This window comes from Nematolebias whitei, chromosome 13 (assembly GCF_014905685.2).
Source record: "Nematolebias whitei isolate Nwh7 chromosome 13, NemWhi1, whole genome shotgun sequence".
Classification (NCBI taxonomy): domain Eukaryota; kingdom Metazoa; phylum Chordata; class Actinopteri; order Cyprinodontiformes; family Rivulidae; genus Nematolebias; species Nematolebias whitei.
The window spans coordinates 39,785,841-39,799,611 of NC_056510.1; the positions used below are offsets into that span (position 1 = coordinate 39,785,841).

At 41.1% G+C, this 13,771-nt stretch overlaps 1 protein-coding gene across 1 annotated transcript in view; it reads left to right on the forward strand.

Moving 5' to 3' along the window:
• LOC119419397 (TBC1 domain family member 8) overlaps positions 1-13,771 on the forward strand; it is a 166,521-nt gene that overhangs the window by 143,682 nt on the left and 9,068 nt on the right. Inside the window, exons 19-22 of the mRNA XM_037686706.1 lie at positions 7,284-7,352; positions 7,452-7,722; positions 7,799-7,864; positions 7,937-8,023. Coding sequence (XP_037542634.1) covers positions 7,284-7,352; positions 7,452-7,722; positions 7,799-7,864; positions 7,937-8,023 — 493 coding nt within the window. The remainder of the gene's footprint in view (positions 1-7,283; positions 7,353-7,451; positions 7,723-7,798; positions 7,865-7,936; positions 8,024-13,771) is intronic.

A 13,771-nucleotide genomic window follows, 5' to 3' on the forward strand; every position in this document is an offset into this window, starting at 1 on the left:
GAAGTAGAGTCTCTGATGAGCTTTCTTGATCAGGCTGGTGGTGTTGTTGCTCCAGCTGAGGTTGTCATTCATCTGTACACCCAAGTACTTGTAGTTGGAGACCACTTCCACCGCACATAAATCCACAAAGCTTCCGATAAAAATACATCCTTTGGTGGGCCTTTTTACAAAGGGAGTTCACATGGAGGTCAAAGGTAATTTTATCATCAAGAACAGTTCCTAGGTATTTATACTGTTGCACCATCTCCACAGCTTCACTGTTAATGACCACGGGAGCTGCAACTGAAGATTTTTTTCTGAAATCAATGACCATCTCCTTTGTCTTAGAAACATTTAGCTTTAAAAAGGAAGACTTGCACCATTCCGAGAAGTCCCCAATCACAGGCCCAGGGTCTGGGTCATCACTGCTCAGAAGGGACAGGATGACGGAGTCATCAGCAAACATTACAATGTGACACTGAGGGAAATAACTGTGACAGTCGTTTGTGTATAAAATAAATAAAAGAGGCGAAAGAACACAGCCCTGAGGGTAACCAGTAGAGGACAGAAGAACATCAGAGAGGACCCCATTAACCCTCACCTGCTGAGACCGAACAGTTAGAAAGTCCACAAGCCAACATATGAGGCCAGAGTCAAGATGATACAGACATTGTAATTTATCTGCTAAAATGTGGGGCTGAATACAGTTAAAAGCATATGAAAAGTCAATAAAAATCAAGGTGTCCTAAAACTATATTTAAAAGAGTTCCTGTTGCGTCTTCCACTCCTCTATGTGAACGATAAGCAAATTGAAGTGGGTCCAAATGATCTTCAACTTTTGACAAGAGGGTCTTCCAAACCAGTTTTTCAAATTACTTCATAACTAAAGAAGTCAGGGCAATAGGCCTGAAGTCATTCAGGGACTGAGCAGTCTTGGTTTTTGGTATTGGAACAATGACGGTCTTTCCAGAGCTGTGGGACCGTACAGGTTTGGAGAGACATATTAAAAAGAAACAATTCAATTCAATTTATTTATATAGCGCCAAATCACAACAAAGTTGTCTCAGGGCACTTTACAGGAACATTCACATACATAAAAGCCAATTAGTAAAGTTCTCTATCTAAGGAATCCAGCAGACAAGTTGAATCTTGGCTTCATTGCAGTCTCCCATCCTGAGCAAGCACAGTGGCAACAGTGGAAAGGAAAAACTCCCTTTTAAAAGGAAGAAACCTCCAGCAGAACCAGGCTCAGGACAAGCAGCCATCTGCTGTGACCGGCTGGTTGAGAGGACAGGAAGGAGAGACAGACGAACACAGAATGGTAGGTCCAGGTATAGGTCCAGGTGTACCTGAAAGACAAAAAAAAAAAACACATGTTAAGGATAGAAAAAATAATTACAAATACAAAACAGGTTGAGCAGAGTAAGTAAAGACAGTAGCAGAGTGAAAAGTGTGGTCAGTTTGTCCTCCAGCAGTCTAAGCCTATAGCAGCATAACTAAGGGACAGCTCAAGAAACCCAAGCTGACCCTAACTATAGGATTAAGCAAAAAGGAAAGTCTTAAGCCCAGTTTTAAAACTAGATAATGTGTCAGCCTCATGGACAGATATTGGAAGTTGGTTCCACAAGAGAGGAGCCTGATAACTGAAGGATCTGCCTCCCATTCTGTTTTTGTAAATTCTAGGAACCACAAATAAACCTGCAGCCTGAGAGCGAAGTGCTCTGTTAGGAAAATATGGAACAATAAAATCTGTAATATAAGCTGGAGCTAGGTTGTTGAGAGCTTTGTAGGTTAGAAGTAAGATTTTGAATTCTATTCTGGATTTGACAGGGAGCCAATGAAGAGAAACTAAAACTGGAGAAATATGATCTCTCCTACTAACTCCAGTTAAGACTTTGGCAGCAGCATTTTGGATCAACTGAAGACGTTTTAAAGAAGTATTTGGACATCCAGATAATATGGTAAAATGGTAAATGGACTGTACATATATAACGCCTTTCTATTTTATTTCAATATACTCAAAGCACTTTACACTACAATCTGTGCCCTCATTTACCCATTCACACAGCACTCTACTAGATCTCTACAAAGCTAATGGAACAAATCATTCTAAAGAGACTAATCATTAGTGCTTTAGATCACATTCAAACACTGATGGGGACACACATCGGAGGCTATGAGGGGTTCAGTGTCTTGCACAGGGACACTTCGACATGTGACTGCTGGTGGATTCGAACCCCCAACTCTCGCATTGGAGGACGACTGCTCTAACCACTCAGCCACAGCCGCCCCACCCCATAATAAACCATTGCAATAGTCCAGTCTAGACATGACAAATGCATGGACCAGTTTTTCTGCACCATTTTTAGAAAAGATGTTTCTAATTTTAGCGATATTACGCAGGTGCTAGAAGGCGGTTCTAGTAACGTTTTTAATGTGGGGGATAAAAGACATGTCCTGATCAAAAATAACACCAAGATTTTTAACATTAGAGCTGGAGGACAGATTAATGCCATCTAAGGAGGGAGAAAGACTGAAAAATTAATTCCTAAGGTGCTCCGGTCCAAAAACCAAAACCTCAGTCTTGTCTGTGTTCAAAAGGAGAAAATTAAGGGTCATCCAGATTTTTATGTCTTTAAGACATGCTTGTAGTCCAAGTAGCTGATTTGATTCATTGGGTTTAATGGACAAATATAATTGCCTGTCATCAGCATAACAATGCAAATGTTTCCCATGCTGTTTAATAATTTTACCTAATGGAAGCATATATAAAGTAACGAGTATTGGCCCAAGCACTGAGCCCTGAGGAACTCCATGACTAACTTTAGTGTATGAAGAAGATTTATTATTTACATTGTAGAGGAAGGGGTCCTCAGATCGTTGAATTTTGATTAATAATTTTATTCTGAAAGGGGCACCACTTGCTTTCCGGTTCTTAAGCAAGAAAAATATGAAATCAGACTCAAGTTTACTTGCTATAGTGAGTTCTATTCATATTAAATTCAAATGTCATATATAATAAAAACTCTTTGAGTCAAAGTACAATTTTATGAAGTTTATTATCGATTTTGGTAAATATAAGTGATCAAAATGATGAGTACAGCTGAAGAATGAATAATGGCCTTAATTTGACAACACAAGAAAAGGTTATGGAATTATCTTCTAAACTTTAATATGGTGAATTATGAGGTTCAAAAGCAGAGTAAATTATCATCTATAAAGTTAACTAAAAGAAGTGTTTTGGCTAGATGTGATTTGTCAATTTAGGAAAACTTAATTCTTATTAATACTGATGAATTTTGTTTAGACTGGATAACTTCTTATCTTGAGCACCAGACACCAGCAGAGAGAAGGAGCATCTTTTCTTACCGATTTGAAGTTCTAGTTCAACCGCCCTAGGGTTACCAGGGACTCTCTTGAGATGAGTTAAGCGTCGAAGGTGGGATATCCCTCGACAATGGACATCAGCTGAAATCTGGAGTTGATAGTTATCTGGCTCCCAGTGGGGTCAGTTGATGCGCTCCCGGAGGGCTTCGTTTTCTCCTTCTGGTGACAAGGAACCTTTTGGTGCTTCCTTGAAACACGAGACAAATCTCTGGAACACTTGTCTCTTTTCTGCATGAACTTCTTATCTTCTGGCATAAATTTCCGATTGCTTGACCTTTCTTCAAAAGCTTTGCCAAGACTGCTCTAAACTAAACGTCAGAATAACTTTCTCTGACTTAGAAGGCATTACAATATTGATGGTCAACCCAATCAAAACAGAAAGGGTGGACCTTTGTTTCAGGTTACTGTTTCATTTGAACTTTAATAACACTATTAAAAATAAAAGGCTAATTTACTCTGCTTTGGTAAATACTCAATATAACAGCAGGATAATTAAAACTTCTAAGCAGTTTTTACTCATCCATAAACATTTTCGTTAGAACTTGTGCAAACAACAGTTGAAACCTCTGATTACCAGTTTTTACATCTACTTTCTCTTTCTCTACCGTTGGCAGACAGCTAAGTCTGTACCCAAAGTGTTCCTTTTGTTTTGAGAATAGCAGACCTCTATGTCAAAACTCTGTAAGGCCATAAGCCATGAAGCCACATGTGCGTTTGTTACCACACCATCTCTTATGCGTTGGCTGTTAAGAAAAGTTACCGGTTGATGTCTCCACATTAGTCTTTTGTCCACCTAGGTAGTTAGAGAAACATTTCACTGCCCACACCATGGCTAACTGTGCTTTCTCACAATGTACTTTAGTTCAGGGCCTGCCAGGGTTTTGCTGGCGTAGGCCACCACACGTTTGTCTTGGTCATAGAGTTGGTACAAACCAGCACTCAAGCAATGGGCTGAAAAACCAACTTCAAGGTGGAAGTCTCTGTCACTGTTGGGATATGCCAGACATGATGCTGAGCACAGCTTATCCTTGAAAGCATCCATGGATTACTATTGTATGTCAGACCAAAGGAAAGGCACATCTTTCTTGAGGAGTTCGGTTAAAGGTTTTGCCAAATCAGCGTAGTTCTCCATGAACTGGCGTGAGTAATTAATTACAAACACCAAGGACACTAATTAGTTCAGTGAGGTTAGAGGGTGTTGTAAGGTTGGCGAGACCTTGGACTCTACTAAGTTTGGGTTGTACACTGTCGGGACCTACAAGGAGACAGACGTATTCAACTTTAGCTTTGCACCATTGGCACTTCTGTAGTGATCCAACCTCCTCTTGAAGTCCTCCACAGTTTGCTTGTGAAACCCCCAGGATGAACAGTGGACTGCTGGTTCATCGTTCTGGATCCTGGACACAAAATCATCTCTTTAAGAGAACTTTCAATTGACTCAAGTCATTTAATCATAAGCCATTTAATCAGACATTCTAATCAATGTGTTATGATTCATGAATGAATAAGAAAAGAGGAAAATCAGCAATTTAATTTCTGTCTTTTTCTCTGTGATTATGCTACAACAGTTTTAAGTGAGTAATGATTTTTAATCCTCATTCAAAGTAGAAATCAAGTTAAATGTCTATGTTACAAAGTAATTATGCATTTTGATCTTCTGTCTGAAATGAGAAAGGAGTGATGTCGGTCAAAAGTCGGAGACAGTCGCAAACAAGTTATTGGAACGAACTGTCATGTTTTTAAACCTCTCAGACAGAAACAAGAAAACTGGCACCTGTAAGTGTCATTTCTCCAAAACATTTCTCTCTGTTCCTAAACATCTCCGCTGTTTTTCTGACTTGTAGTGACCCTCTGACGTCACTAAAACCACACCCCTGTTGGTTCTTTCAACCAATCAGGACTTCCTAAAAGTGACCGGAAGCAGAACTCTTTAAAAGTCGACACTTCCTAGTTCCAGTTAGTTCTGGGGGGAGAACAGAAGTTCCAGGAGAACAGAAGTTCCAAGAGAACAGAGAGTTCTGCTGGAGAAGGAGACGAGTGCGACTTTACAACTGAAGTCCACGGTGGTCATTTTCTGAAAGATGACACCTGTCTGGAGCGTTGATTCAGGTCATCACGCCAAAGACCTATTCAACATCTCAGGAGTTCAGCACGTTTGCTGAAATTCCACTTAACTTAACCCTATCCTTCGGGGAGTTTATTTTGGAAGCTGGGCCAGTCAGCCTCGTGGTCCCAAGTTGATGAGAAGCGGATATGAATCCCTGGAGATAAACAGACTCAGCCTTGCTGGACGCCAGGAGAAGACCTCTCTGAAACCCCACCAAGGTAAAGAGTCGACGCTCGGGTACCATCTAGCTGAAATCACCGGGAAACGTGCTATCTGGTTTCAAACAAGATAACTCCCCATCTTTTCTTTATTATCTTAGTTAACCCTAAGTATCCACTTTCCCTTCTTAAACTTTACTCCATCTCTATATTTCTCTGCCAGTAAAGATAAGCTTAAAAGCCTGCAGACATTAATTTAAGATCTAAGGATATGTCTGTTGTTTTTATTAAGTAAAACGTGCCAAGTTTTATTAATCAGAGCCGATCAGAATAATCAAGTGTACAATGTTTTGATGTTAAATTTTGATTCTGTTAATAAATGACCACATTCATTTTGATGGGTCAAAGAAAATTAACGTCTCATGTCACTGATTAGACCATCTCCAACACAGTACCTCTGTCACATATCTGTCAAGTAGTTCGAAAAAGAGAGAACCCGTTATTAAATATTGATTGTAGTGGAGCTCCTAAGCTAACTGAAGCTAACCTAACCCTACATCACTACACTTCAAAAGTGAGATTTTTGCACAAACAGCTGTGAGTTGATCCAGCACGTGGTCAATCTCAGCTAAATGAGCATCAAGCGTGGGTTGTCGTAGAAGGATGTCATCTACGTAGATGAGGGTTTCACGTTCTCCTGCATCAGGGCACACTTTAAGAATATGTTGAACTCAGCTGGTGAGTTTGCATAACCAAAAGGACATCTAGTGAAGATGTATTGGCGACTGGCAAAGGTGAACGCCAATTTGTGTTGGTCGGCTATATGTACTGGGATCGTCCAGAACCCAGAAGCCACATCAAGTGTGGAAAAGTACTTGGCTTTGGTCACCTTAGGAAGTTCTTGTTGGAGCTGAGTCATCGGCCACCTGGAAAGAGGAACCTGTTGGTTCAGTCTTCGGTAGTCGATGGTGAGTCTCCATTTGCCGTTGGGTTTGAGGACAGGCCATAAAGGTGCAGAGTAGGTGCTTTTACATGGCCTGGTTATTCCTTTTTCTAAAAGATTGTCAATAATCTCTTGTACAGGCTCATAGTTAGAGATAGTTAGAGAACCAACCAATGGTGTGATCTGAGAAACCAATTTCTGAGAGCTTATGACACAAGATGTTATGATCCACAGTGTCAAAAGCTTTAGACAGGTCTAAGAAAAGTGCAGCACAATAATCTTTAGCATCCAATGCTTCAACAAAGAACCTTCAGTGAAGCAGTCGGGAGTAATCAGAGTAGTTACTTTGGGCCGATTTAGTTAAATAAGAAAGACTTCTTGTTTGGAGGCTGGCTTCACCACAGAAATGCACAGTATTATGTGCACAAATTCATAGTATTAGCCACAGTCAGCAAATTATGTCCCTATAATGACAATATAATGGCCAAATACAATCAAAAGTATATTTTCATTCTTACCTGTGAAATGTAACACCATTAGATCTGGTTTGTGCTGTAAACCAGTTGTTACAATTTCACACAGCACATGAATAAGGCATCTTAGATCACTTCACTTTTGCCGCATTTAAAATGGTGGTGACGTGGACGTGCAATTCTGCGCCCAGTGGGGAGTTTACGTATTTATGTCTGTTTCCTGTGTTCCTGTGTAGTTACGACTTTTGAACCCCGATGTCTCCATCTCTCTTGAAAATCTCTCTGACATTTATGACCTCTTCAAGGTATCTTTTTTAATTAATTATGTATTTTTTACAAATGAGTTTCACATATCTTTTCAGAAAATTATGTTTTTAATGAGATCCCCTGCTCTCTTTCCTTAGACAGAGCACTTCATCAGTCTGTACTGGGGCGACAATAGCTCTGCAGCAGCAGCAGAAGCAGCAGCTTGGCAGTACAGTGATGCCAGCCGCTCCTTTGTCGAGCGCCAGTACAGAGTGGACCGCCCCCAGTTTAAAAGCCTGTATGGGCTGCTGGCGCCGTGGCCCTCCGTCTCAAACCAACACAGCGACACGTTGGCCAACCGCACCTTCATCCTGCTGGACCAGGACTGTGACAACCTGGTCACCTTCAAAGAGTTTGCCAGCTGGCTGGGTAAGAAGGGCGATCATAGCTGTAGGAAATCCTATTTAAATCAAAACAAGAATAAAATGTCTCTTTTCTTTTGCAGACACTCTGTACTGTGAGGAGCTGAATGATAAAATACGGCTGCTGTATCGCCTTCATATCCCTCCAGGTTAGTAACTGAAAATAAAACAAGTTAGAGCTGTTTGTAATGTTACATTTCACAGTATTCTTCTGTCTGCAGCTCTGACTGAAAACGAAGAAGACTCGTCCCTCAGAAGCCCCCTGCTCTCTACAAACAGACCTCTCTACGTGGAGAACGAGCACTCAGGTTAGTCCAAACACTCCAACTGGCCGGCTGTTGTTGCTTAGTGGCTAATTATATTTAGATAACCCTGGAAGTGAAAGATATACTGATTTCTAAAAAGCACTAACCTGACATGTGTAAAATGTAGGAAGAAAATATTTGTTTATATATATTTTATGATGAAAAGAAAAGGCCTTTCATGTCACGTATCACAGATTTTAAATTCTTTGTCTTGTCTTTGAAAATATTGTTTTATTACTTCAAAATACATACATTTTAAACAAACAAAAAAAAAACCCTTTTCATGATAAAAAAAAAAAAAATTAAATTGATTTTCCACATCTTTTTTTTTATATTTGATTAATACGTGAGTTCATTGTGTTTATGTTGGCCACGTGTTACACATGTGCTCTGGATGTATGGCAAAAACACCTGTCTGTGTTTCCTCTGTGAAGGTTTGATGACTCAAACCCATTTATTCCACTATTGAATAGTGCTTGTGTTTTAGACACAAGTGTGTGTTCTCATTATGTGTTAGCACTTCAACCTGAGGAGGACATGCAGCGGTATAAAAATAAGCTTGTGCATGATGGATACAGCCTGCCAGACCCGTATTTTGTGAAGACCGGCTGGACAGACAAAATGAACAAAATGGCCAGCTACAAACATGCTGTGTATCATAAATGATCTGATATAAATCCCTGAACCTTTCGTCAGAGAGTTACTGAAAGCCTACACATCGCTAGACACATTCAGTTATTTTGCCTGTGGACATGTGAAGGGGTTACTATACCATGATGTGAGCCACAGTAGATCTGTGTAGATCTGTCATTTCTAACCCAGGCTCGGCCCAACCCAAAATTTGGGCCAGGACTTTGATGCGGTTTTACGAATCATACAGCACAAAGGAAAATAAATAAGGATGCACAATATAAAATTGTGTTAATCTACTTTTTGAGGAGGCAGGTCTGACTGGCCAGTTGAAAGAGATAAAAATGTCCAGTTAAGCTTCAGATGAATCAGATGAATCAGCTGATCACCGGCCGTGCGCATCTCTGCACCTGCTGTGATCTGCTGTGAAGGAAGTAGCATCTACAAAAGCCAAAGTGAGCAGTGCATTCAATTAAAATAGGCTCGTTTATATTTTTCCAAATAATTTTGCTCAAAAAATATTTTTGTTCATCTGTATAATAGCCTATCTTTAGAGTTGATTTTTAGGCTATTCATTTTGTATGTTAATATCCATTTGGTGAAACAAGAAATCTTGTATCTTCCTTTCTTTGAAATAACGTTTTTAAAGTATGTCCAACTGATTTGCTTACAAAAGCAGTAAAAGCTTAATAAGAAAATCTCCTGATGCATGCTCAATAATCCAGGTAAAAAAAATCTAAAAAAGTTAAATCTGGTCCTCTGGACATTCAAAAAACAAAACAAAGCAAAACAACAAAAAATGTACAAACGTTTCGTCTTTAATCCGAAAGACTTCCTCAGTCTCAGGTGCTGTATTCCCAAAATACATTACCCCAAAATACATTCTGGCAAAGACTGGTTCATCTCAAAGATCCAGTCCCCCAGCACAAACAGAGTAATATTGTGTATGCTGTTCAGTGTCAGGAGGGTGATCAGTCTTACATCGGGGAAACTAAACAGCCACTGGCCAAAAGGATGGCCCAGCACAGAAGATCAACATCATCAGGCCAGGACTCTGTGGTCTACACTCTTCTCCAGGCCAGCGGTCACTCTTTCAGGGATGAAGATGTTCACATCCTGGACAGAGAGGAACGATGGTTTGAGAGAGGAGTAAAGGAGGCCATCTTTGTCAAAAGAAATCGTCCATCATTAAACAGGGGTGGAGGCCTCCGGGTTCAACTGTCCCCCTCTTACAATGCTGTGATTGCTAGTACCACTCAGCCCTCTGTGAATAGTAAACAGCCATCAGTGTGCTAATGATCCATTGTTAGGCTGATGGTCCTTCTTGATCATGTGAGCAGCTGGTTTTGGTTGTCAGCAGCAAACTGGTTGATCCACTCTGAGAAGGTGCTATTTAAGAGACTGAGCTGAATACAGCACCTCAGACTGAGGAAGTCTTTCAAATGAAAGACGAAATGTTTCTACATTTTTGCTGTTGTTTTGCTTTGTTTTGGTTTTTGAATGTCCAGAGGACCAGATTTAACTTTTTTAAACTTAATAAGAAAATGTTTTTTTTTTTGTTTTTTTTTTCAGCTTCGAGCCTGTAATTACAGTTAAATGATTGGGTCTAGTCAGGTTAAGAATAACAACCTACGGTCTCAGGACGGGCCGGGTCAGATTTTTTAGGCCTCAATTCAAATCTAGCCCTGTGTGCTTCATTAAAGCCCAGGTCAAGCTGGCCAGAGAATCACTGACCCGCTGCATGAGCTGTGGTTGTCTCCACAAGAATCATGGAGATGTAGTATCAACACACTGCACCTATATTTAGTATTTATTTAGCTATATTTTAGTCTCACAGAAACATCATAACCTGATGGCTACAACTTTTAAGAATAAATCAACATGATCACGAAGTTCATTTATAAATAATTAATCGTACCTGAGGTAAAGTGTGCACTACAAATCTGTGCATACACATTCCGTCCCACATGGTCTACATGGATCATAGGGAGAAACTTTCCAGATATGTCTGATCCAAGCATCACGCCGTTTGTGGTCACGAGTTGGAATCCTGTAGAACTTCAGTTCGCTCCAAGGGGTTTTCCTGTTTGCACAATTAACCGCACAACTGATGGGAATTTTGCCGTTTTATACGATTTAGATTACTACTCGACCTAATACAGTGTACTGTCACTGACAACTTGCTTTGCCATACAAGAAATGGCAACGCACGTTTACTAACCAGGAGTACATTGTTGCGATGTCTCGTATTCTAACAGTAAAAAAATTAAATGAAATAAAAATAATAATCAAGATTTTAACTGTGGAATGGTAAATGGACTGTACTTATATAGCACTTTTCTATCTTATCGAGATACTCAAAGCACTTTACAACACAATCTGTGCCCTCATGTACCGTTTCATACAGTCAGAGAGTCAGAGTCAGATAGATTTATTTGTCATTTGTATCTCATATGAGACATGTGGTGGAACGAGATTATGTACAAAGGGTCCCAGTTACATCCAACAATAAAATATGAAAGAAAAACTGTAATAAGATCTAAGATATGAACTAAGAAAAACATCAACTAAATAATACACTAAGCACTAATAACATAAAAACATTACGTCAAATAGCAGCACGAACATGAGTCTGTGTGAGCAGACGAGCACGCATGAACACAGCAACATGAAACAGATCAGCAGCAACATGAAACAGATCAGCAGCAACATGTGATTTTTCATATTGATTATCCTGGTTAGATACTCATGAGTCTAACAGCCTCGGGGTAGAAGCTGTTCCTCAGTCTAGTGGTTTTGATCTTAATGCTCCTTAACCTCCTTCCTGAAGGGAGCGGGGCAAAAAAGTGTGTGTGCTGGGTGAGTGGGATCCTTCATAATGCAGGTGGCCCTCTTCCTGCATCTGGAGGTGTAGATGTCTGTGATGGTGGGGAGACTGACTCCGACAGACCTCTGTGCAGCCTTCACCACTCTCTGCAGAGCTTTTCTTTCTGCAGCTGTGCAGCCTCCATGCCACACGTTGATGCTGGAGCACAGGATGCTCTCCACTGCACACCTGTAGAAGGAGGTGAGGACTGAGTTTCCCAGCTTGTCTCAGCCACCTGAGGAAGTAGAGTCTCTGATGAGCTTTCTTGATCAGGCTTGTGGTGTTGCACAAGCTGAGGTTGTCATTCAGGTGTACACCCAAGTACTTGTAGCTGGAGACCACTTCCACTGCAGAACCTCTTATGTTCAGAGGGGTGTAGGTGTGTTTGTTCCTTCTGAAGTCCACTATCATCTCCTTTGTCTCCTTCACATTGATGTGAATGTTATTCTTTTTGCACCAGCTCTCCAAGTGTTCCACCTCCTGCCTGTAGCTGGACTCATTGTTTTTGATGCATCCCACCACTGCTGTATCATCTGCAAACTTTACAATATGACAGCCTGGATGAGTAGTTGCACAATCATACGTGAGCAAAGTGAACAGGAGAGGGCTCAGCACACATCCCTGAGGGGGAGCCAGTGGTGAGGGTTATGGTGGAGGAAGAGAAGTTGTGGCTCTTCACTGACTGTGGTCTGTTTGTTAAGAAGTCTAGTACCCAGTTGCAAATACATGGGCTTAGTCCTAGTGTGAGTAGTTTGTCCATCAGGGTTTGGGGGATTGTGGTGTTGAAGGCAGATGTGAAGTCCACAAAGAGCATACGGACGTAGGAGTCCTTCTGTTCTAAGTGGGTGAGAGCAGTGTGGACCATAAAGGAGATGACATCTTCTGTTGATCGATTCTTATGGTATGCATACTGGTAAGGGTCCACATTGATGTTGATGTTAGCTTTGATGTGGGTCATGACCAGTTTTTCAAAGCATTTAGTGACTATCGGGGTGAGGGCTACCAGCCAATAGTCAGGCTAGTCACCAAAGAGCTCTTTGGGACTGGGATGATGGTGGCAATCTTCAGGCAGGTGGGAACTGTGAGGTGTTTTAAGATGTCGGCCAGCACCTCGCAGAGCTGATTGGCACATTCTTTCAACACTTTCCTGGGGATGTTGTCTAGGCCAGTTGCCTTGTGAGGGTTGATCTTCTTGAAAGTACTCCTTACTTCTGCTGAGATCACTCTGAGAAGCTCTTCATCCGGTGGTGAGGTGAGTCTGGTACTGGGTGGTCTGTTAGGGTCTTCAAAGCGTGCGTACAGCTTGTTGAGGGCATCAGGCAGTGATGGGACTTTGGGACATTGTTCGCACCTGCCTTTATAATCTGTTATACACTTAACGCCCCTCCACATGCTCTGTGGGTCTTGTGAGGTGAATTGACCCTCAGTCCTCTGTGCATATGTGGCCTTGGCCCTCTTAATACCAGCAACCAGCTCTTTCCTTATGCTCAGCTCCTGTGAGTTTCCAGACCTGAAGGCAGTGTTCCTGGCCTCCAGGTGGGTGCGCATCTCTGCATTCAGCCAAGGTTTTCTGTTCTATTCAATTCATTTCAAAAATACTTTATTAATCCCAAACGGAACTTATATTTGGGTTAAATTAAAATTTAATTAAATTCGGGTAACTGTTAACATATCTTATGGTGGAGAAGTTGTCAGTACATGTATTAATGTACCCCAGAACTGAGGATGCATATTGGTCCAGATCTAGCGCTCCTCCATTTTCAGCAGCTTCTCTGAAAACCTGCCAGTCTGTTCATTCAAAACAATCTCTCAGTATGGGGCCACTGTTCTGGATCCAAGATTTAACTTTCTTTTGTACCGGTCTGGAACGTCTCAGCGGGGGCAGGTAAGCAGGGACCATGAAGATGGAGATGTGGTCCAATAGTCCTAGGTGGGGGCAGGGTTCAGCTTTGTATGCATCTTTTATGTTTGTGTAAACACGGTCTAGTGTGTTGTTTCCATGTGTTGGAATGGCCACATGCTAGTAAAATCTTGGGAGACAGTCTTTTAAAGTCACGTGATTAAAGTCTCCAGCCACTATGTAAAGAGCCTCAGGGTGTTTGCTCTGCAGCGAGTTGAGGAGATCATGAAGTTCTTGCAGAGCTTCATTAGCATTTGTATCCAGAGCTATGTAAACAACTGTTATGAAAGCCACTGTGAACTCATGGGGTGGATAATGTGGTCGACATTTCACTATACATATATATATATACATA